This window comes from Carcharhinus amblyrhynchos, chromosome 23 (genome assembly GCF_965287045.1).
Source record: "Carcharhinus amblyrhynchos chromosome 23, sCarAmb.v2.hapA, whole genome shotgun sequence".
Lineage (NCBI taxonomy): Eukaryota > Metazoa > Chordata > Chondrichthyes > Carcharhiniformes > Carcharhinidae > Carcharhinus > Carcharhinus amblyrhynchos.
This window is the reverse complement of record NC_137346.1, coordinates 9,869,642-9,893,769: the sequence shown is the minus strand read 5'-3', so window position 1 is coordinate 9,893,769 and position 24,128 is coordinate 9,869,642. Positions and strand designations below refer to the sequence as shown.

The 24,128-nt window shown below is 47.5% G+C and overlaps 1 protein-coding gene across 11 annotated transcripts in view; it reads left to right on the top strand.

The window, feature by feature from the left end:
- The window catches only part of msi2b (musashi RNA-binding protein 2b), a 560,852-nt gene that overhangs the window by 419,080 nt on the left and 117,644 nt on the right, over positions 1 to 24,128 (top strand). The window contains exon 11 of one of the 11 annotated variants that reach the window (XM_080210480.1): positions 3,340 to 6,217. The exons of the other annotated variants lie outside the window; for them this stretch is intronic. Coding sequence (XP_080066606.1) covers positions 3,340 to 3,380 — 41 coding nt within the window. The 3' untranslated portion in view covers positions 3,381 to 6,217. Of the gene's footprint in view, positions 1 to 3,339; positions 6,218 to 24,128 lie in introns of those variants that run through there. 11 annotated transcript variants of the gene reach the window in all.

Here is a 24,128-nt window from a genome sequence, read left to right as displayed (position 1 = left end):
GAGAACACATTGGAGAGGTTAGGTTTAATTCCACCAGAGTTTAGAAGAGGATGAGATGACCTTTAAAATCCTGAGGGGTATTGACAGGCTGGATGTGGAGAGGATGTTTCCTCTTCTGGGAGAATCTAGAACTCAGGATCACTGTTTAAAAATAAAGGATCACCCATTTAAAACAGAGATGAGGAGATTTTTTCTGAGGGTTTTTGATTTGATTTATTATTGTCACATGTATTAGTATATAGTGAAAAGTATTGTTTCTTGCGCACGGAACAGACAAAGCATGCCGTTCATAGAGAAGGAAGCAAGAGAGTGCAGAATGTAGTGTTACGGTCATAGCTAGAGTGTAGAGAAAGATCAGCTGAATGCAAGGTAGGCCCATTCAAAAGTCTGATGGCAACGGGGAAGAAGCTGTTTTTGAGACTCCTTAAGGATCCAGTGTTGTAGTGCATGAGTCACAAGAGGTTAGTAGAGTGGTTCAGCGAGTAATTAGGAAAGCTATGTTATCATTTATTATGAAGGGAATTGATTACGAGAATAGGGAGGCTTTGCTTCAGTTGTACAGAGACCACATCTGGAATATTGTGTACAGTTTGGGCTCCTTATTTACATACCTTAGCAGTTCGGAGAAGGTCCACTGGATTAATACCAGCAGTGGACGGGTTGTCTTTTGAGAACACATTGGAGAGGTTAGGTTTAATTCCACCAGAGTTTAGAAGAGACTTTTGTACCTTTATCCCGATGGAAGGAGGTGGAAGAGAGAATGTCCGTGGTGCGGTCGTGAATCTTTAGAATTCTCTTCTTTCAAAGGCGGTGGCAGCAGCCTTTGAATATTTTTAAGGCGGAGCTGGATAGATTCTTGATTAGCAAGGACGGGGTGAAAGGTCATCGGGGGGGTAGTCAGGGATGTGGGGTCGAGGTTACAATGAGATGAGCCATGACCTTATTGAATGATGGACCAGACTCAAGGGGCCTGGTAGCCTACTCCTGCTCCTACTTTGTGTGTTTGTATAACCCTCTCTCTCTCTCCCTCTCTCTCTCCCCGCCTCTGTCTCTCTCATCTGTTTAATTAGCTTCCCCTTCAATGCACTTATTCCAATCTTCTCATCCACTCTCCGCGGTGGTGTGTTCCACATTCTCACCACACTCGTAGTTTTAAACTTCCCCTTAATTCTTGACTGGAATTGTTAGCGATTACTCGTACTTGTAAAGTTTATTTATTAGTCACAAGTAAGGCTTACATTAACACTGTGTACAGTTCTGGTCACCCTATTAAGGATATTATTAAACTAGAAAGAGTGCAGAAAAGATTTACTAGGATACTACTAGGACTTGATGATTTGAGTTCTTAGGAGGGGCTGGATAGACTGGGATTTTTTTTTCTGGAGTGTAGGAGGCTGAGGGGTGCCCTTATAGAGATCTATAAAATAATGAGGGGCACAGATCAGCTAGATAGTCAATATCTTTTCCCAAATGTAGGGGAGTCTAAAACTAGAGGGAGTAGGTTTAAGGTGAGAGGGGAGAGATACAAAAGTGTCCAGAGGGGTAGTTTTTTCACGCAGAGGGTGGTGAGTGTCTGGAACGAGCTGCCAGAGGTAGTAGTAGAGGCGGGTACAATTTTGTTTTAAAAAGCATTCAGACAGTTACATGAGGTAAGATGGCTATTGAGGGATATGAGCCAAATGCGGGCAATTGGAATTAGCTTCGGGGTTTAAAAAAAAAGGGCATCATGGACAAGTTGGGCCTGTTCCATGCTGTAAACCTCTACAATTGCAATGAAGTTACTGTGAAATTCCCGTAGTTGCCACAGTCCGCCGCCTGTTTGGGTCAGTTGTGGAGCAGAGTTTTGGACGATGGGGAAAGAGGTGACAGAATCCAGTGAGGAGGGGGCTCGCGAGGCGGGGCAGACTCGTCGTAGAGTTAAACTTTTATTTCTGAGGCTGACTGGGGAAACGGGAGGTCTGGTGCGGGTGCATTATATTTCCGACCTTGGTGTGCCTCTGAAGGCTGTCGATCAACCACGTGGGCAGGCTGGAATCCATAAGGTCCCAGCGAGCTTGTGATTCAGGCAACACCCACAGGGATAGCTGACATCATTGAAGAGCAGATGAATGCAGTGAGGCTTTCCATGGCTATTTATAGCTCAGTAACAGGCGGAGGCAGATTCTAAAAAAAAAATCTGCACGTACGATTTTATTGTCTCGAGTGTGGGTTATTTTTGGATGTGCTTCCGAATTTGAATCAGAGAAAATTATAGGTTCTTGAAGCCTTAGACGGGAGAGAGAAGTGGATAATGTGCAACGGAAGGAATGACTTCACTGCCAGGGTTTAAATCCCCTTTAATTACTGCCCTATCATGTCATGACATGCACATTCTGATGAATGGCTGTGTGCGTAAGCCGTGCTGTCTCTGAGATTGTTCGCTATATTAGCTGCAACCTGCTGTCAAGTTAAAGAAAGAAGCACTGTGAGCGCCCGTGCTTTGATGTTGTGCTGACGACATCACACACACACACACACACACAGTCTCACACACGTACGCAGATAGACACACACACATAATTACACACACACAGTCACGCTCACATGCACACAGTCACACTTACTCACACACAAACAGTCACACACACGTACACACACAGACCCACGCGTGCGCGCGCGCACACACACACACACACAAACACAGTCTCACACACGTACACAGATAGACACACACACACAATTACACACACAGTCACGCTCACACATGCACACAGTCACACTCACACACAAACAGTCACACACACGTACACACACAGACCCACGCGTGCGCGCACGCACACACACACGCATGCACACAGACATGCGCGCACGCGCACACAACACACACGCGCGCACCCACGTGCACATGATCGTACACGCACAGACATACGCATGCACAGGTGCACGCATACAGATGCACGTGTGTACACAGACATGCTGTCACACATACACACACTCACACACACACACGCACTTGTGGCTGTATGCTTTACTGACAGCGCAGTGGCAGGAACCCTGTACTTGCCATTGCTACCAATAGCCCAGTGTCTGCAACATTCATTCTGCATGTGTGAGCCAACCAGGAAACATCTCTTCATCCTCTCCTCTCTCTTTATTGGCTGTTTTTGATTTTGTGCTGTACAAATGAATGAGCCTCATTTATATTTGGCTGCTTATATTTAATTTTTAATTATATTATGAATAATCATCCACCTTTGATTTACTTTTTATGGTTTCTTTTTTAATTGCGATTTCTTTGGGTTCTTTTTTATCCTTTTGGGGTGTCACATCATTAATTTCTTTTCTTATTTCACTTTTCAGACTGTTTCCAGATTTCACAAGATATTATTTTTATCAACTAATTTTTTTTTCCTCTTGCAAATTAGCACGGTTTCCTGCAGTGTTAATAAGAGCCTGGGTATCTGGCTGTGATTAATTGTTTTTTTTGCTATAATTATCACTAATAACTGCCTGAACCCATCACCTCATTTATATTTATATATATATATTTTTAATTATTTTTTAAAACACATTCCATCAGCTGTCCACCACTCCGCTTCCTGCATGATTTAGTTGCTTTGTCTAATTTAAATGCTTGCTTTATATATTTTGTTACCCCTGTATTGTACAAACAGTTGCTTAACGTGTCACTCTCTCAGTCCCGTGAGCTGTGGACAAGGACAGCGCTATCTTTGCTGAATGGTTTCCACCCCCACCCCCCATTCCCCCTCTTCCCTTCTCACAAGATTTTCAGTTTTTTAAAAAAAAATTTATTTTTCACTGTCCCTGAAGTTAAATAAAATGGCAGCTGTGCAATTAACTGCGCCACAATCTTCCGAGATTTTATCTTGCTACGTCAGAAGTCAGCACTCCGCCGCACAGTGGTGTGGCGCTGTGGTTAGCACTACTGCCCTCACAGCGCCAGGGATCCCAGTTCGATTCCGGCCTCGGGGTGACTGTCTGTGTGGAGTTTGCACATTCTCCCTGTTTCCTTCGGATGCTCTGGTTTCCTCCCACATCCACATGAAGGTGTGTGTGTTAGGTTGATTGGCCGTGCTAAATTGCCTCTTAGTGTCCCAAGGTGTGTAGGTTAGGTGGATTGGCCATGCTAAACTGCCCCTTAGTATCCAAAGATGTGCGGGTTAGGCAGATTGGCCATGTTAAATTGCCCCTTCATGTCCAAAGTTGTGTAGGTTAGGTGAATTGGCCATGCTAAATTGCCCCTTAGTATCCCAAGGTGTGTAGGTTGGGTGAATTGGCCATGCTAAATTGCCCCTTAGTATCCAAAGGTGTGTAGATTAGATGGATTAGCCATGCTGAATTGCCCCTTATTGGCCAAAGATGTGCGGGTCAGACAGATTGTAAATTGCCCCTTAGTGTCAGGGGGATTAGCAGGGTGAATATGTGGAGCAACAGGGATTGAGTCTGGGTGGGATTGTTGTCAGTGCAGGTTCAGTAGGGCCAAAAGGCCCTACTGTAGAGATTCTGTGAACAACTTGTAGTCATATAGCGCCTGTAACATCCCAACCGGATGTTATCGGTGCCTCGTGGGAGCGTTGTCAGGCAAGTTTTGACACCAAGACACTTTGAGCGGTTTAAGGTCAGGCGACTAAGAAACACAATCAAAGAGGGAGGGTTTAAGGACCTCCCATGAGTTCTTGCACCCTATTTGGGATAGCATCTTTCCACATCTGGAATGCTGCTGGCTTGTCACCAAATCGGAATCACCTGTAATTGGCTAATTAGAGCCAGCCAGGGTGGGGGGAGGGTCTGGACCCGATAAGTCATTCTTCGTTGCCATAACAACTGTACAGCAATGGTCCCTTGGCATCCCCAGACCAGGGAAGGGGATCATTCCTTCCCCTAAAGAGTGTGAGTGTGGGTTTCGATGGGTGAGGCCCTCCGTTGTCGAGTAGCTTCCTGCTGCCCACTGCTTGGGCGCAAGTGACTAATGGCCACTGGGGCAAAACGCCCAAAGAGTGGCTGGACCTGTGTGACTGCCCACCTGACATAAGCACACTAAGGAGTCTCACAAAATCAGGTTAGAGTCCAGCGGGTTTATTTGGAATCACGAGCTTTCGGAGCACCGCTTCTTCATCAGGTGAGATGAGGGACAGAGAAACATCAAGAGGGAAGGTGGACGGGTGAGGTGGGTGCAGGAAGGGAGGCAGCAGGTTAAACATCCGTGGTGGGAAGCTCAGACCCCCGTGTAACCAGGGATTGTGCCACAATTCTTCAGGGACTTTTTTAAAGAGTGAAAACAGAAAAAAAAGGCACTACATGAAAATCTGTGAGAAGTGTGACGTGAGCTTTTGTTTTAAAAAAAGAGAGAGGTCTCCCTTTTCTTGGCTTCACCTAGGCTGTGTGTTCAATCGCTATGGAAGTTGTTAACCAGACAGTAAAACAAGATGGCTGCTTGCTAACCATGATCCTCTTACAGTGACACTGCCTCCTTTGACCGCACATAGGTGATTAAACATTCTCCGACGCAAAAGAACTTGTGGCAGTATTTTTTTTAAGGTCTAGGGCAAGTGAGCAAATAAAAGAAATTGGTCCAAAGTCACCCATATCCTAAGCAAAATCTGTCTTTGTTTCGGGTTGACAAAATCTTCTGTCATCTAAAGTAAAGGCCTTTGGGCCTAGTACTTGCAAGGCCTCGCTTGCTTCTTAAGCAGGAGGCCCGTATTCTAAAGCTAATCAAAGTCATGCCAGGTTCTTTAACCTTCACTTTGAGTCCAGTCTACGTAAGCCAGTGAAAAGGAAAACTTCCTTCATTTTTCGTGTGTGTGAAGGGCCACTTAATTAATAAGTCACGGAAGCCAAACAAGCTTAAATTATCACGTCACTCTGTTCCTGTTAATTAAACATGCTTGATGTAATTAATTGTATAGCTTGAAATAGTGTTGAAGTCACTGGCTTTTCTACTGTGTATTTTTTTTTTGTTTTTGTGATGTGAAGACACTGGTCTCCTTGTTGTTCCTTATTTTGTGATAGCAGAACTGTGAATACCGATTGTTCTGAGTTTTATTTTTCTGTTGTGGATTAGAACAGTCCCCTTTTCTCACGTATCTGTAACCATAGCTCCTTTTTGTTCTGCTTTGAAATTTTGTTTTTTTTTTCCTTTTTTTTTAAAAGAAGAGAAAAGTATTTTGCTGTACCTAATTTAGACAGATGAATAAAGAGAATTTCCTTCAACAAATCTCATGCGGTGTGCGTGTGTGTGTGTGCTCTTTTTACCTGCAATTTATTTATTTTGGGTTTTTCTTTGACCATTTAACAGGCAGTAGTAGCCCTCCCCTTTCTCCCCCTCACCCTCCGGGTCCTCAGTGGGACAGACCAAGGCACAATACGGATGATTTGACCTGCAAGACTAGACCTTGTGCTAATCTCAAGGTGGTGAAGCTCACCTGATTACCTGAAGATTAGAGAAAGTGGAAGGTGTGGGGAAGGGAGTGGGGGTGGGGGTGGGGGCGGGGGTGAGCTAGGAAGAGGATGGAAGGGGGGAGGGCCATAAGAGAAGTAAGCCAAGAGTTCATAGAATCCCTACAATGCAGAAGAAGGCCATTCAGCCCATTGGGTCTCCACTGACCACAATCCCAGGGAATACAGGCCCTATTCCCTGTAACCTCACATATTTATCCTGCTAATCCCCCCCCTGACACTAGGGTCAATTTAGCACAGCCAGTCAACCTAACCTGCACATCTTTCAATGAGTTCATGATCTTGATTGCGGTCTCCTCCCTCACCAACACCCCCCACCCACCCCCTCTGTTTATCCTGCTATCCCCATTTTTCCTGCTGGAAAGGAAAGTGCAAGTGCAGGCTCACCGTGATGCCCAGTGGGGTTGAGTAGCTCGCTAAATGCCTGCTGACTAGGCTCGTGGGGGGAGGTGGAAATAACCAACTGAGATAAGACATCAGCACGGTACCTGTTAGCTGCAAAATTATATCCCAGCCATCAAGAAGGACAAGATCATGACGAGATACTCTCTTGTGCACAGGGGAGGTGGTGGTATCGCTGGACTAGTAATCCAGAGATCCAAGGTTCAAATCCCACCATGGCAGATGGTGAAATATGAATTTTTATATCTGTTCTTAAAAAAAAAACCCATCTAGTTCACTTCACTCATGTCCTTTTTTAGGGTGGCACAGTGTTTAGCACTGCTGCCTTGCAGTGCCAGGGTCCCGGGTTCGATTCCCGGCTCGGGTCACTGTCTGTGTGGAGTCTGCATGTTATCCCTGTGTCTGCGTGGGTTTCCTCCGGGTGCTCCGGTTTCCTCCTACAGTCCAAAGATGTGCGAGTTAGGTTGATTGGCCATGCTGAATTGCCCCTTACTGCCCCAGGATGTGTAGGTTAGAAAGATTAGCAGGGTAAGTATGTGGGGTTATGGGGTAGGGCCTGGGTGGGATTGTTGTCAGTGCAGACTTGATGGGCCAAATAGCCTCCTGCTGCACTGTGGGGATTCTGTGATTCTTTTAGGGAACGGAATCTGCCATCCTTATCTGGTCTGCAACAGTGTGGTTGGTAGTTCGTAGAAAAATAGAAACCCTACAGTGCAGAAAGAGGCCATTTGGCCCATCGAGTCTGCACCAACCACGATCTCACCCAGGCCCTATCCCCATATCCCTGCACATTTACCCGCTAATTCCTTTAACCTACACATCTCGGGACACTGAGGTCAATTTAGCATTGAGGTTAATTTGAGGTTAGCATTGAGGTTAATTTAGCACGGCCAATCAACCTAACCCGCACACCTTTGGAGTGTGGGAGGAAACTGGAGCACCCGGAGGAAACCCACACAGACAAGGGGAGAATGTGTCAACTCCACACAGACAGTGACCCAAGCTGGAATCGAACCCAGGTCACTGGAGCTGTGCTACCGTGCCGCCCCAACATTTAACTGTGCAGTTGGCTCGGAAATGGCCGAACAGGCCACTCAGTTCACGGGCAGTGGGTGCCTAGCCAGGGACGCCCACCTCCATCGTAGTTCCAGATGGGAGTCCCACAGTTCTGGCCAGTGGTGGGTGGCGAGTGGATGAACATTATGGTTGCACCCACTCTGAGCTGTTTTATCCCATGATGTGCAGAGGAGAGGTACGTCCCCAGTGCAATCACCTCTTAATGTTGATCTAAATAATGTTGGTGAACCCCAGTAAGTTAGTGGTCAGCGATTTAAAGCTTCTGGCGGTTTGGAGAGCTTCTGATGTGACGAAGTGGGTGGGGATGGGGACTTTAACCAAATCCTGGCTGGCATCATTCCTTAATATCAACAGGAAAACAAACTCTTTCCTTCGTCAATTGACACTAGCACCGCAAGCCATCTATTTCTGACAGCAAGTATCCCACAGTGCGTCATTCAGTTGTCTCCTTTTGGGGAATTATATGGCTGTTAAATGGTTAAATCTGAACAAATAACCAATGTGCATCATTTTCACGCTAAATTTGACCAAATTCACGCTGAATTTAAGCTTCATTTGAAGTTGAAAATTTAATAGTTTAATCACTAAACCAACGCCCTCATTCAATCTTGCATGAATTTTACTTGCATGAAATGACAATTGCTTTGTTTGGAAAAGGACACTGCTTATGCATGTGTGTGTGTGTGAGTATGTTTCTGTCTTTATTCCTGTTGTTTCCAAACCCCTGCCTCCCAATGTTTTGATTTCCACACAAGCAACAGTCACGCACTTCACACACCTAACAGGTCCCGTGTGTCTCTCTCCCGGTTTGAAGTGATGCGAAGCCTTGCTTCTTCCAACCATCCAACCTCCCATCGTCTGGTTAGTGGGGTTTTTTTTTTGCAGATGGGCACCCCCATACTCCAAAACTACTTGCCTTCTGCCACTTCCAAATTCTCCTCTGTCCTGCACCCCGCAGTGTGCGCACAGAAATGAAAGTTGCACGGTTCAAAGCATTTCCACAGAGCCTCTTAAGCAGGCAAATATCAGCTCCGGCCCTTAACCCGCACATTTACACAGCGGCAAACAAGGAGGATAGTAATGGATTATTGAAACTCTGCCAAGCAGTCACATGGCCAATGCGAAGCGATGTGTTTTGGTAGGAAGTGGGAGAAGGGACAATAAGGACCATGTTTGTAATGAGGATTGGGGCTGGAGCAGAAATGTCTGGGACGTGTACATACACATGTCTTTGAGCTAGGGTCAACACAGTAAGAAGTCTCACAACACCAGGTTAGACTTCTTAGTTGTGAGACTTCTTTCTGTATTTACTCCAGTCCAACGCCGGCACCTTTACATTTTGATCTAGGGCGGCAGGGCAAACTGGGAAGGCCTTCACAAAAGCATTCAGGACCTGCGGCTGTACAGAGTAGAGCGCAACGGCAAAAGGAGTTGTGATGCACCTTTATCCATTAGACCCCAGCTGGAGCCAGCTCTTGGACACTTCATCTGAGGTTGGACACCGCGGCCTCAGGGGAGGCTGCTGGGCTGATCCACCCAAACAGCTGCCAAGAGATGCGGGACCGCAGCTGATGCAGAGAGACTGGAGAAGCTGGGGTTGCGCTCCTCCGAGCAGAGAAGGTTAAGGATGGAGGTGTAGGGTCACGTTGAGGGCTTTTGATGAGAGCAAAGCAGGAGACTCTTGTTTCCTGCAACAGGGAGAGCGGGATCTGGGATTTCAGAGAATAATCTGAGGTGAGAGAGGAAAGTAAGTTGTTTTTGATTTGATCTATTATTGTCACATGTATTAACATACAGTGAAAAGTATTGTTTTTTGTGTGCTATACTGACAAAGCAGACCGTTCATAGAGAAGGAAAGGAGTGCAGAATGTAGTGTTACAGTCATAGGGTGTAGAGAAAGTTCAACTTAAGGCAAAGTAGTTCCTTTCAAAGGTCTGACAGCAGCAGGGGAGAAGTCGTTCTTGAGTCGGTTGGTACGTGACGTCAGACTTTTATATCTTTTTCCCGACTGCGTGGGGTCCTTAATTATGCTGGCTGCTTTTCCCGAGGCAGTGGGAGGTATAGACAGAGTCAGTAGATGGGAGGCTGGTTTGTGTGATGGATTGGGCTACATTCATGACCCTTTGTAGTTTCTGTGGTCTTGGGCAGAGCAGGAAACATACCAAGCTGTGATACAATCAGAAAGAATGTTTTCTATGGTGCATCTGTAAAAGTTCATGAGAGTCGTAGCGGGCATGCTAAACTCCCTCCTGAGAAAGTAGAGATCTGAGGATGTTGCAGCCTGGAACGTGCTACCTGAAGGGGTGGTGGAAGCAGATTCAATAATAACTTCCAAAAGGGAGTTGGATGAGGGGGGAGAATTTGCAGAGTTCTAGGATGAGTGGACAGCTCTGTCAAAGGGCCAGCACAGACACAATGGGCCAAATGGTCTCCTTTGTCTCTTTTTGTGATTAGTTTTAATCCTGCTGAATAAATAGCAAATTGCACAAAATTTTGCCTCTTTACCCTGCTGAACTCCTAGAATCCCTACAGTGCAGAAGAAGGCCATTCGACCCATTGAGCCTGCACTGACAACAATGCCACTTAGGCCCTATCCCCATACCCCCATGTATTTCCTCTGCTAATCCCCCCTGACATTAAGGGGCAATTTATCATGGCAGTCAACCTAACCTGCACATTTTTAGAGTGTGGGAGTAAACCGGAGACCCGGAGGAAACCCACACAGACATGGGGAGAACGTGCAAACTCTACACAGATGAACATCAAACTACCATAGAATTCTGAAAGCGCTGAAAAGGCCATTCGATCCATTGAGCCTGCAATGACTCTCCAACAGAACATCCACCTGATCCCTATAACCCTGCATATTTAGCATGGTCAATCCACCTAACCTGCACATCCTTGGAGTGTGGGAGGAAACCGGAGCACCCGGAGGAAACCCTCACAGAAACAGAACGTGCAAACTCCACACAGATACCCAAGACCGGAATTGAACCTGGGTCCCTGGTGTTGTGAGGCAGCCATGGTAAGGAAATCTGCCGCTCTTACCCAGTCTGGCCTACAAGTGATTTCTGACACAGTATGGCTCCCCCCTTGCAGCCCTCCTTGGTTAGAATCCCACCCATCAACCCAAGCATTCCCTTTCTTCACCACTGACAACAGTGGCAGCAGTGTGTACCATCTACAAGATGCACTGTGGGAACTCAACAAGGTTCCGTAGACAGCATTTTCCAAACCCACTACCATCTATAAGGACAAGAATAACAGATACCTGGGAATACCACCACTTGGAGGTTCCCCTCTAAGTTACTCACCATCCTGACTTGGAACTATATCAGCTGTTCCTTCACTGTCACTGGGTCAAAATCTTGGAACTCCCTCCCTAACAGCACTGTGGGTGTACCTGCACCATAAGGACTGTAGCGCTTTAAGAAGACAGCTCACCACCACGTTTTCAAGGAGCAATTAGGAATGAGCAATAAATGCTGACCTAGCAAGTGGCACCCATGCATGGTTAAAAAAAACCTCAGTGCATAGGTGAGGAGATGTTCTTTTAAACAATGAGTGCTGTCTGGAGTGGTGGGCACAGTAAGAAGTCTTAGAACACCAGATGAGTGGAGATGAAGGAGCAGTGCTCCGAAAGCTTGTGATTCCAAATAAACCTGCTGGACTTTAACCTGGTGTTATGAGACTTCTTACTGTGCCCAGTTCAACGCTGGCATTTCCACATTATGGAATGGTGGTGGAAGCAGATTCAGTAGTAACTTGCAAATGAGAATCAGATGTACAACTGAAGAAGGCTGTCGTGGGTGGGAATGGTTAAAGGAACGGGTAGATAACAAAGATTGGGATTAATCTGATAGCTCTTTCAAAGGGCCAGAACAGCTGTGATGGACCAAATTGCCTCTATCTGTGCTGAATGATTCAAGAGCCACAGTATCTGTTAAGGTGCAACAAATGTCAGCCTTCTGCAAGAATCATGACTTCCTCAATAGTCTTGCATGGGGTTAATCTGGCCCATATCAAAAAAACATACAGCTTTTAAGAATAGTTTACTGATTTCTGGTGAATAAATCCTGAAATAAATAGTCCGTAATTTGGACTGTGGTAGGTAGGGGAACACTTTCATGGAGGTAATAAGGCGTCTTGGCCACCTCGTAGTGAGCCAACGAGAGACCTGTGTTGCCTCTTTTGAAAATGGCCCACTAGATTACGAGCCAAACAACGCACAGGACCGTGGGCGTGCCCTCCATAGGACCAGGAAACCCACCTGGCTAGGAAGGCCAGACAATCAGAGGTCATGGTTATTTTGCTCAATAGCGCCACCTGAGAGTTGATGGCTGCTGTGGGAAGTACACACACTGCAGAATGGGATCACACAAAGCAACCCAGGCCAGAGGTAAGTGGCTGGGGAGGGGAGGGGGTAGGCAGCGAGGTTAGTGGGGGGTGGTGGGGGCTAGCTCCCAACGCTCCGAACCCTAATTCGTGAAGACAGGTCTCTCAAGCAGCGCCTTTGAATAAGGGACCTCCCCCTACAACAGAGAAACCCACACAAGTTTGCCCGTCGTGGTTCTCCCAGATGGTGACAGGTGGCTTGTCTCTGGTCAATACCAGTGGAGGAAGGATTGGCTCTTGGTTGGGCATCATTTGCCTACTTAAGGGCCTCAATTAACAGAGGGCTCTGGAATGCTGTCTATGGGCCTTCCAGCCATGGACTTCATCGTGAAGGTGGCAGGTTCCTACCCACCTAATCAGCTGCCCCCGCTGCCCCCAAACTTGCCACAGGGGATGGCATAAAATTCCGTCCTTGGACCTCAAGATGCTGATGGCCAGGAACTTGCTGTAGGCCCCTCTGTTGCCTCCGCAGGGGTTGGCAGTGGGTTACATCCAAGTATGATGCATGGCTAGCTCAGGAGTACCCAAGCAATGGCCATTCCAGGTTTGTCGTATGTGGCACGGTTGAGTAGTTTGGGCTTGTACTCACTGGAGCACAGGAGAATGAGGGGGGATTTGATTGATTTGGATAAATTACTCAACGGGTTTGATAAAGTACATGTCAGCCAAGTGTTCCCCCTTCTAGAACAGTCTTGGATAAGAAAAAAAAGTAAAGTTTTAAAGTTTATTTATTCGTACAAGTAAGCCTTACATTAACACTGCAATGAAGTTATTGTGAAATTCCCCTAGTCGCCACACTCTGGTACCTGTTCAGGTCAATGCATTTAACCAGCACGTCTTTCAGAATGTGGGAGGAAATCGGAGCACCCGGAGGAAACCCCCGCAGACATGGGGAGAATGTGCAAACTCCACACAGGCAGTGACCCAAGCCAGGAATTGAACCTGCGTCCCTGACGCTATGAAACAGCAGTGCTAACCACTGTGCCACCCCTGAAAAGTTTTTTCATTAGTCACAAGTAGGCTTACATTAACACTGCAATGAAGTTACTGTGAAAATCCTCTGGTTGCCATATGACATTGCCCCTTTGGGTTAATGTACCTAACCAGGACGTCTTTCAGACTGTGGGAGGAAACCGGAGCACCCGGAGGAAACTCACGCAGACACGGGGAGAATGTGCAAGCTCCACACAGACAGTGACCCAAGCTGGGAATTGAACCCGGGTCCCTGGCGCTGTGAGGCCGCAGTACTAACCACTGTGCCACCCAGTTGTAGAATAAGAGGGGAGGAGGTTCAAGACAGAGATAAGGAACAGCTACTTCTCACAGAGGGTTGTGAATCAATGGAACTCTGCCCCAGGCTGCAGTGGATTCAGAATCAATCAACATACTAAAAAAAAGATATAGGTAAATACTGAAAAGCGGGATAAAGGGTTACAGGGAAGTGGAATTAAGATGAGATGGAGATAAGCCATGATCATATAGAATGGTGGAGAGGGCTTGAAGGGTTGAATTGCCCATTCTTGCTCCTAATTCCTATGTTCCCTGCACCCCCTCCCCAACCCTGAGCTATGTTTGAAGCTATGCCTGACGGTCTAGTTTGGCAACTGGCCAAACTTTGCGCCATGCTAAACGGTCGTTGATGTCATGCCCTTGTACGTGCAGGTGCAGAACTGTTGGTGAGACTTCCTATTCACCGAATCCCCAGTCTTGCGCAGACTGACGGTGGGACATTTTGAGTTTGCATCAGGGGAGATAGGGGAGATGGGGGAGTTGGGGGTAGGTGGGGTGTGTTGGGAAAGGAAAGCTCATTCCAGAATCTTGCACGTAGCAAGCATACTGTAGCACACATGAACACCAATTCCACACTGATTCAGGCTTTTTATCAATACCAATTCTGACCAAGCACCTGTATAATAAATAATATAACTCATATAAGATGTTAGTTTCAGCTCCAGTTGGAGTTGTAGAGGTTTACAGTCATGGAAACAGGTCCTTTGGCCCAACTTGTCCATGCTACCCTTTTTTTTTAAACCGCTAAGCTAGCCCCAACTGCCCGCGTTTGACCCATATCCCTCTATACCCATCTTACCCACATAACTGTCTAAATGCTTTTTAAAAGACAAAATTGTACCCATCTCTACTACCTCTGGCAGCTTGTTCCAGGCACTTACCACTCTCTGCATGAAAAAGTTGCCCCTCTGGACACTCTTGTATCTCTCCCCTCTCACTTTAAACCTATGCCCTCTACTTTTAGACTCTCCTACCTTTGGGAAAAGGTGTTGACTATCTAACTGATCTCTGCCCCTCATTATTTTGTAGAGCTGCCCCCAATTCAGGGTGCCTCACTTTAGGAAGGACATGAGAAGGCTTTGGGGAGGGTTGAGAGGAGATTAACTAGGATGGGAGATGTCTCAGATAGTCTGGGGAAGGCGTTGTTGTTCTCTTTAGGCTGGACAAAGTTTGGCAAAGGTTTATCTCGAGCAAATGAGGATGAACTGTGGGTGGAGATCAAGCCTTGGAGGAGGTGCAATGCCTACTCCAATCAGCTTGGATCTTGGGCGGCACGGTAGCACAGTGACTAGCACTGCTGCTTCACAGCTCCAGGGACCTGGATTTGACTCCTGGCTCGGGCCACTGTCTGTATGGAGTTTGCACATTCTCCTCGTGTCTGCGTGGGTTTCCTCCAGGTGCTCCGGTTTCCTCCCACAGTCCAAAGATGTGCGGGTTAGGTTGATTGGCCATGCTAAAATTGCCCCTTAGTGTCTTGAGGTGTGTAGATTAGAGGGAGTAGCAGGTAAAATATGTAGGGATATGGGGGTAGGGCCTGGGTGGGGTTGTGGTTGGTGCAGACTCGATGGGCCAAATGGCCTCTTTCTGCACTGTCGGGTTCTATGATTCTATGCAGATCAAGCCCAAGACAGGAGGTGAGATGCCCTGTTTTGTCAGCTTGGATCAGGAATGTCTCACTTGATGAGACTGTGAATTGGACTTTGATTGGACTGAATTGGATAAATAAAGAAAAAAAATAAGGATGAACTGTTTCCAATGACTGAATGATTAATAACTAGATTTAAGGTGATAGCCAAATGAACCAAAGGCAACAAGAGGAGAAACAACTTACACAACGAAAGTGGTTGGGATTTGGGTTGATCTGTCTGACCAGGCTGTGGGGGGTGGGGGAGAATGTGGATACAGATTCAATCGTGATCTTCAAAAGGGAATTGGATAAATACTTGGAAGGAGGAAAAATATGGGGAAAGACTGGGAACTATTATCAGGAATGAAGGGGTGGTCTTAAGAGGAAAAGGTTGGTGAGATTAGGTTTGTATCCACTAGAGTTTAGAGATGTAAGGGGGCGACTTAATCAGCACGGGGCGACACAGTGGTTAGCACTGCTGCTTCACAGTGCCAGGGACCCGGGTTCGATTCCCGGCTCGAGTCACTGTCTGTGTGGAGTCTGTACATTCTCCCCGTGTCTGTGTGGGTTTCCTTCCACAATCTGAAAGACGTGCTGGTTTGGTGGGTTGGCCATGTTAAGTTCACTCTCAGTGTACCCAATCAGGCACTGGAGTGTGGCGACTCGCGGATTTTTCACAGTAACTTCATTGCAGTGTTAATGTAAGCCTACTTGTGACACTAATAAATATAAACTTAGAACTTTAAGATCCTGAGGGGTTTTGACAGGGTGGACGTGGAGAGGATGGTTCCTCATGTCGGAGAATCTAGAACTAGGTGCCAATGTATAAAAATAAGGGGTTGCTCATTTAAGATGAAGGTCAGGAGATGTTTTTTTCTCTGAGGGTTTTTTCTACCGGGACTTGATGGATTAAGTTATAGGGAGAGGTCGGACAGATGGGACTTTTTCCCTGGAGAGTAGAAGGCTGAGGGTGATCCTACGGAGGTTTATAAAATAATAAGGGACACAGATCAGCTAGAAAGTCAATTTCTTTTCCCAAAGGTAGGGGAGTCTAAAACTAGAAGGCATAGGTTTAAGGTGAGAGGGGAGAGATGCAAAAGTGTCCAGAGGGGCAATTTTTTTCACACAGAGGGTGGTGAGTGTCTGGAACAAGCTGCCAGAGGTAATAGTAGAGGCAAGTACAATTTTGTCTTTTTAAAAAGCATTTAGATAGTTACATGGGTAAGATGGATATAGAGGGATATGGGCCAAATACAGGCAATTGGGACTAGCTTAGGAGTTTAAAAAAAAGGGCAGTATGAGCAAGTTGGGCCCAAGGGCCTATTTCCACTCTGTAAACCTCTGTGACTCTGTGGGAGTGGTGTGTCTCTGGAATTCTCTTCCTCAAAAGGCAGTGGAAACAGAACCTTTAAATATTTTCAAGGCACAGCCAGGTAGCTCCTTGATTAATAAGAACATAAGAACATAAGAAATAGGAGCAGGAGTAGGCCATCTGGCCCTTCGAGCCTGCCCCGCCATTCAATAAGATCATGGCTGATCTGTCGTGGCTCAGTTCCACTTTCCCGCCCTCTCCCCATAACCCTTAATCCCCTCTCTTATCAAAAACCTATCAACCCGCTTCTTAAAAATATTTAGCGAGGCAGCCTCCACCACTTCAATGGGCAGAGAATTCCAGAGATTCACCACCCTTTGAGTGAAGAAGTTCCTCCTCAACTCCGTTCTGAACTGCCCCCCCTTTATCTTGAGGCTGTGCCCCCTAGTCCTACTGTCTTTTTTGAGCGGGAAGAGTCTTTCCACCTCTATCCTATCCATCCCATTCATCATCTTATACGTCTCAATGAGATCTCCCCTCATTCTTCTAAACTCTAACGAGTACAAGCCTAGTTTATTCAGCCTCTCCTCATAGCTCAACGGGAGCCGGCAGGAGTGTGGGGTTGGGGTTACAATCAGATCAGCCACGGTCTTATTGAATGATGGAGCAGGTCTGAGGGGCCAAGTGACCTACTCATGGCTTATGTGGAGAGACTGAGTTGATTGGAACGATACTGGTTGGAATTTAGAAGAATGAGGGGGGAACCTTATAGGAACATATAAGATTGTGAAGGATTAGATAAGATAGAAGCAGGGAGGTTGTTTCCACTGGTGGGTGAAACTTGGGGGCATGGCCTCCAAGTAAGGGGAAGCAGGTTTAGGACTGAGTTGAGGAGGAACTTCTTCACCCAAAGGGTTATGAATCTGTGGAACTCCCTGCCCAGTGAAGCAGTTGAGGCTCCCTCATTGAATGTTTTTAAGGCGAGGATAGATAAATTTTTGAGCATTAAAGGAATTAAGGGTTATGGTGAGCGGGTGGGTAAGTGGAGCTGAGTCCACGAAACGATCAGCCATGATCTTACTGAATGGCGGAGCAGGCTTGAGGGGCCAGAGTGCCTACTCCTGCTCCTAGTTCTTATGTTCTTTGGTTCTTATGTATCCCTGCTCCTAATTGCTACATTAGTATGCAGTGTGAACAAACTGGATGCCTGTTTGATCGAGCTACCATGGAACCTGGTGGGCCGAATGGCCTAGTTTTGTGCTGTACTGTTCTATGAAGAGGCTGCACTGTTTGAAAGCGGTCAGTGTGAAAATGGTTTTCTGTTCCAGTCTGGATAAATCGGGTGTTGTTGCTGCCCTGGGCTAACCATGCAGATCCTAGCTGCAGGTTCAGGAATGCCGGCCTCTCGGAGGGGGGTCTGCTTCACATCCGTTTGTCCTGCCAATTAAATGGGGGAACCAAGGAGGAGGGGGGGTGTGTTAAGAAACTTGGCAGGGTACACAAAAGCTTGCTGAGCTATCGTTAATTTATCTAGCGCTGTGGACTGGAATGGGAACACTGAGCTTGTGTAATAAATACGTTACTCGGATATCTTGGGTATTCGAAATATCACATTAGCATGTTTAAAACCTCTCCCAACTTTGCATCCATTTCGCCCTCTGCAGTGAGTTCTGTAAAAAAAAGCTGTCGGCGAGTTATGCAGGAGTTTTGAGTTGATATCTTGGCGTTTGGGCAAGCGGGGGGGAGGTGTGAGGAAGGCACCATCACTTCTGCCTGTCTCTCTCCTGCAGTCTCTCTTTTGGGTGCTGTGACCTATTTTAGATTAGCTGCTGATCCTTCTCGGAGGCCTCGCATAGACCTTGCGCAAATTAATGCGGCAGAAAAAGCTCTCGGTTTAGCGGTGACAGGGACAACTGCAAATGTGAAATTTCTTTTTAAAGGAAGTTTTATATCTGTGGCACTTTTTGCAAACGCGGGACATCTTGTCGTGCTTTGCAGACACTGAAGTACGTCTGGAAGAGTAGCCACTGTTTTGTAACGTAGGAAGTATGGCAGTGGCAGAGTGGTATTGTCACTGGACTGGCAATCCAGAATAATGCCCTGAGGACCCGGTTCAAATCCCGCCGCAGCAGATGGTAAAATTTGAATTCCATAAAAATCTGGAATTAAGAAACTACTGATAACCATTGTCGATTGTCGGAAAAAACCCATCTAGTTCACTAATGACCTTTAGGGAAGGAAATCTGCTGTCCTTACCCAGTCTGGCCTACACGTGACTCCAGAGCCACAGCAATGTGGTTGACTCTTAACTACCCCTCTGAAATGGCTGAGCCACTCAGTTCAAGGTAATTAGGGTCGGGCAATAAATACTGGCCCAGATCTCATGAGCAAATAAAAGTTTGCACGCTGCAAGCTCCAGCAATTGGCAATGTGATAATGACTCGGTGATCTGCTTTTGTGGTGGTGATTGATGCCAAACGTCTCACAACTTTGTTTTGTATATAACAGCATATTGTTGTTCTTCCATGCCAGAGATTTTCTTGACACGGACAGGATTATTAAACCGTGTAAAGTAGAGGGTCTGGTTGTTTAATGCTTATATTACTGGGGGACTAATGATCTGGAGACAGAGCTGGATTTTCTATTTGGGTTTGGGATTTCCAATTTCAGGATCAATTCTGGCACGGTGGCACAGTGGTTAGCGCAGCTGCCTCACTGCGCCAGGGACCCTGGTTCAATTCCAGCCTTAGGTGACTGTGCGGAGTTTGCATGTCCTCCCCATGCCTGGCTGCTCCGGTTTCCTCCCCCAGTCCAAAGGGTTAGGTGGATTGGCCATGCAAAATCGTCCTTTAGTGTCAGGGGGATTAGCTAGGGTTAACGCATGGGGTTGCAACCTGCACATCTTTGGAGTGTGGGAGGAAACCGGGACACCCGGAGGAAACCCAAGCAGACACGGGGAGGACATGCAAACTCCACACAGGCAGTGACCCAAAGCCGCGAATTGAACCCAGGTCCCTGGCGCTGTAATGCTAACCACTGTGCCAGCGTACCGCTCAGAATCGTTTGCGGTTATGAAGGCGCCTGCCTCAGTCATCAGTGTGGGACCCTGACCCCGAAGACTCTGAGCAGCAGAACCTCCTTTGGTTTTTATCCAGAAGGAGCAGCAGCATTACACCTGTATCGCACTGCGTGTTACCTTGCTGCAGCCTTAAGAATGTCCCCCCCACTTCCCCGACCTCTAAGGCCGCAATACTGCATTCAGCGTTAAACAAGCATCCCCTGGTGGATAATAAGAGTTAACTTGTTCTTCTGACAAGCGATCAGAATCCCTGATGAAATGTCTGACATTTTTTCCCCAACATGTGGCTGCCAAATTGACCCCGAGATTACGGATATTCCAACACTCCCGTCAGTGAGGATTTTAGTTTAACGTTCTAAATGGATCTTCATATCAACTCTGCAAAAAATGTGACTGGGGGAGTTTGGAGCGAAGCGAGTCCGACGCAGGAAAAGCCCCATTTTCGAGTTGCCGGGGCATTCCTTGTTCCTGTTAGTCGGAGGAGAGGCTGTAGTAATAGGACACAAAGACTACATTACATCACGGATTCGTTGCCGAGGGTAGAGTGGTGCTCCTTCAAGGCCAGAGAGTCTGAATGCCCGGGCAGCACGGTGGCGCAGTGGTTAGCACTGCTGCCTCACAGTGACAGGGATCCGGGTTCGATTCTCGGCTCGGGCCACTGTCTGTGCAGAGTTTCCACGTTCTCCCCGTGTCTGTGTGGGTTTCCTCCGGGTGCCCCGGTTTCTTCCCACAGTCCAAAGATGTGCGGATTAGGTGTGTTGGCCGCGCTAAATTGCCCCTTAGTGTCAGGGCGACTAGCTACGGTAAAGATGTGGGGTTACGGGGATAGGGGCTGGGTGGGATTATGGTCAGTGCAGATGCGATGGGCTGAATGGCCTCCTTTTGAGCAGCAGAGGTTCTTTGAAAGTAGGAGACGCTGGGCTCAGCCAGAGCTGCTGGGTGGTCCAGGGAGTTTTACTGATTGAAACCATTTTGTTGACTTCAGGTCAGCTGTCAATCATCTTGAAGTTGTTTCATGTTCTAAGAAAGTACAATGTCTGCTTGCTGTACTTACTGTTTAGTTTATTCTTTCAGGAATGTGGGCATCACAGCCTCAGCCAACACTTGTTGCCAATCCCTAATTGTCCTTATATCAGTGGGGGGTCTACTGCGTGTAGGTGCACCCACAGTGCACTTTATCTGTAAAGTACATGTTATTATCTGTGTGTGCATATACATATAGTATCTTACAGCAAGGAAAAAGGGCCCTTCGGCCCATTGTGTTCATGCTAGCCCTCAAGCACCTTTCTATTCTAATTCCATTTTCCAGCAATTGGCCTTGTATGTTATGGTGTTTCAACTGTTCATCTAAATGCTACTTAAATACTGTGAGGGTTCCCCCCGTCTACAGCCCTTTCAGGCAGTGAGTTCCAGATTCCCACCCACACTCTGTTTTTCCTCATATCCCTGCTCAACCTCCTGCCCTTACCGTAAATCTATCCCCCCTTGTTATTGACCCCTCTACAAAGGGGAAAATTCCATTCATCATTACACCACTAACAGGTCTCACCTTCTCTGCTCCAGGGAAAGCATAGATGGCATTGTGAGTTAGTACTGCTGCTTCACAGCGCCAGGGATCCTGGTTCGATTCCTGACTTGGTTCACTGTCTGTCTCGAGACTGCACGTTCTCCCCATGTCTGCGTGTGTATCCTCCGGGTGCTCCAGTTTCCTCCCACAATCTGAAAGATGTGCTGGTTAGGTGTATTGCCCATGCTAAATTTTCCCTCCGTGTACCCGAACAGGCGCTGGCGTGTGGTGACTTGGGGATTTTAACAGTAACTTCATTGCAGTGTTAATGTAAGCCTACTGGTGACAATAAATGAACTTAAAAAGTAACCCCAGTCTAACCAGCCTTTCTCCATAGCTGAAATGCTCCAGCCCAGGCAACATCCTGGCGAATCTCCTCTGCACCCTCTCTCATGCTATCACATCCTTCTGATGGTGAGGTAACTGGAACTGCACTCAGTGCTGTAGCATTTTGTACAGCCCAGCCCAACCTCCTGCTCTTATATTCAATGCTTTGGTTAATAAAAATAAGTATCCAAATCTGGATGTGCACAGCAAGGTCCTTCTGAAACTCTGTACTTTTTTTATTTTGATTTATTATTGTCACATGTGTTAGCGTACAGTGAAAAGTGTGGCTTCTTGTGCACTACACAGACACAGCATACCGTTCATAGAGAAGGAAAGGAGCGGGTGCAGAATGTAGTGTTACAGTCATTGCTGGGGGTGTCGGGAAAGATCAACTTTGTGGGAGGCAGGTCCATTCAAAAGTCTGATGGCAGCCGGGAAGAAGCTGTTCTTGAGTTGGTGACCTCAGACCTTTGCGTCTTTTTCCCGAAGGAAGAAGGTGGAAAAGAGAATGTCCGGGGTGCGTGGGGTCCTTAGTCATGCAGGCCGCTTTGCCCAGGCAGAGAGACAGTGTCAGACTAGTTTGCGTGGTATCTATAATCTAGAGAAAGAGATGTATGTATTTGTGTGCAGAGAGGTGTATACCCATGTGTTTAAGTAACAGAAAGTTTCTAACTTAGAAATGTTTTTTTTTGCACTAAAGCTCCAGCCGGTTGTCCTGACTGTGGTCTGGCTTGCTGACCTGTAAGCCGGCCGGTACACGTGGCTTTCCTGCACTGAGCCATTTGAGGGCAGATCGTGAGGGGTTTGCGGAGACGCAGGGGGAGTTGGGGGGAAAGGTTCAGCTTCGCCCAGTGTGACCGACTGCCCGGTGACCAGCGAGGCGCGAGCGAGCCTCTTGCTGTTTAACCTGCTTCCCTTCCCAGCCCTGACCTTCAGACTGGAAGGTTCTCCGAGCCGGCTTTGTTTTGGTTGCCGGGGCAACGGCAGCAACTCCGCTGTCTGGGCAGAGCGGATGAATCCAGATTAACAAGAGTTGGCCCGGCGATGTCCTGCTAGATAAGGATCTGTTATAGATTGGATAGTCAGGCACGGCTAAATGAGTAATGATTGGTTTCCAGTCACATTAGTCTCGGTGTGTCTGCCAGATTGTGGCGTGTAAACAACAGGTTTTTCTCCCCCCACCACCCCGTCTTTCAAATGATATCATTCTCGTTCTGAAATAAGCTTACGTGTCGCAGGGAGTTGGTGGGGGGGGGGGGGGGTTAATTAACTTTTTAATACCCGGTTGATGGGTTTTTGATAAGCGAGGGGATTAAGGGTTATGGGGAGAGGGCGGGAAAGTGGAACTGAGCCACGACAGATCAGCCATGATCTTATTGAATGGCGGGGCAGGGCTCGAAGGGCCGGATGGCCTACTCCTGCTCCTATTTCTTATGTTCTTATGATTGTAAAAGCGCTGGACAATCGGCTGAGCTCAGCGAGGGTGCAGTGACTGTCAGAGCAGGTTCCGCCGAGGGGTTGGGTTCTCTCGCACGCTTCCTTCATCGTGCGTTTTTGGTCACACTGCGGCGTCCGCGTGTGCTGGAACCTTGTGGTGGGCACTGAGTGATACCCCACCCAGCAGTTCACCAAAGACCCCTTAGGCAGCGCTTCCCAAACCCACGGCCACTTCCGTCCAGAAGGACGAGGGCAGCAGATACAGGGGAACACCGCCACCCGTAAGTTCCCCTCCAAGCCACTCGCCGCCCTGATTTGGTAACCAGTCTCGCAACGCCAGGTTATAAAGTCCAGCAGGTTTATTTGGTATCACGAGCTTTCGGAGCGCTGCCCCTTCATCAGTTCACCGCCACTTCCCAAGGGCAGCTAGGGATGGGCAATAAACGCCGGCCTGGGCAGCGACGCGCATGTCCCACGAATGAATTAAAAAGAAGAATTAAAAAGAAAAGCCGAATGGCCGTGGTCACTCACTAGTTCAGCTCCAGCAGCAGCAGAACGGCACATTTCTGGTGTGCAAGGGGTGGGGGTGTGTTTGGTTGGGCATCTCTGAACGCGCAGCCTACAGCAAGGCATCTCCTGGGGGGCAGGGGGGCCGCACGTCACAGAGAACAAACGTTGGTTTAAGGGACCCCCTTCTCGGGTTTGGGCAATGGCCGGGGTCAGTTTGCTCAGTTGGCTTGAGTGTGATACAGAATGAAGCACACACTCAAACCCTGAGCTAGTCCATGAACTCCTGCCTCCTTGCCTGGCCCCCACACTTGTGGATTGGTGCCCTTCAAGCTGTACATAACAAAGTTTCCCTCTCGTAGCGCAGAGAGGTGTCTGTGATTCTTCAAGGGCAATGGCTAATTAAAGTTTATTTATTAGTGTCACAATCAGGCTTACATTAGCAGTGCAGTGAAGTTGCTGTGAAAATCCCCTAGTCGCCACACTCCTGTCCGGGTACACTGAGGGAGAATTTAGCATGGCTAATACACCTAACCAACGCGCCTTTCAGACTGGGAGGAAACTAGGGCGCCTGGAGGAAATCCAGGCAAACACAGGGAGAACGTGCAGTCCCCAGACAGATAGTGAGTGGCTCAAGCGGGGAATCGAA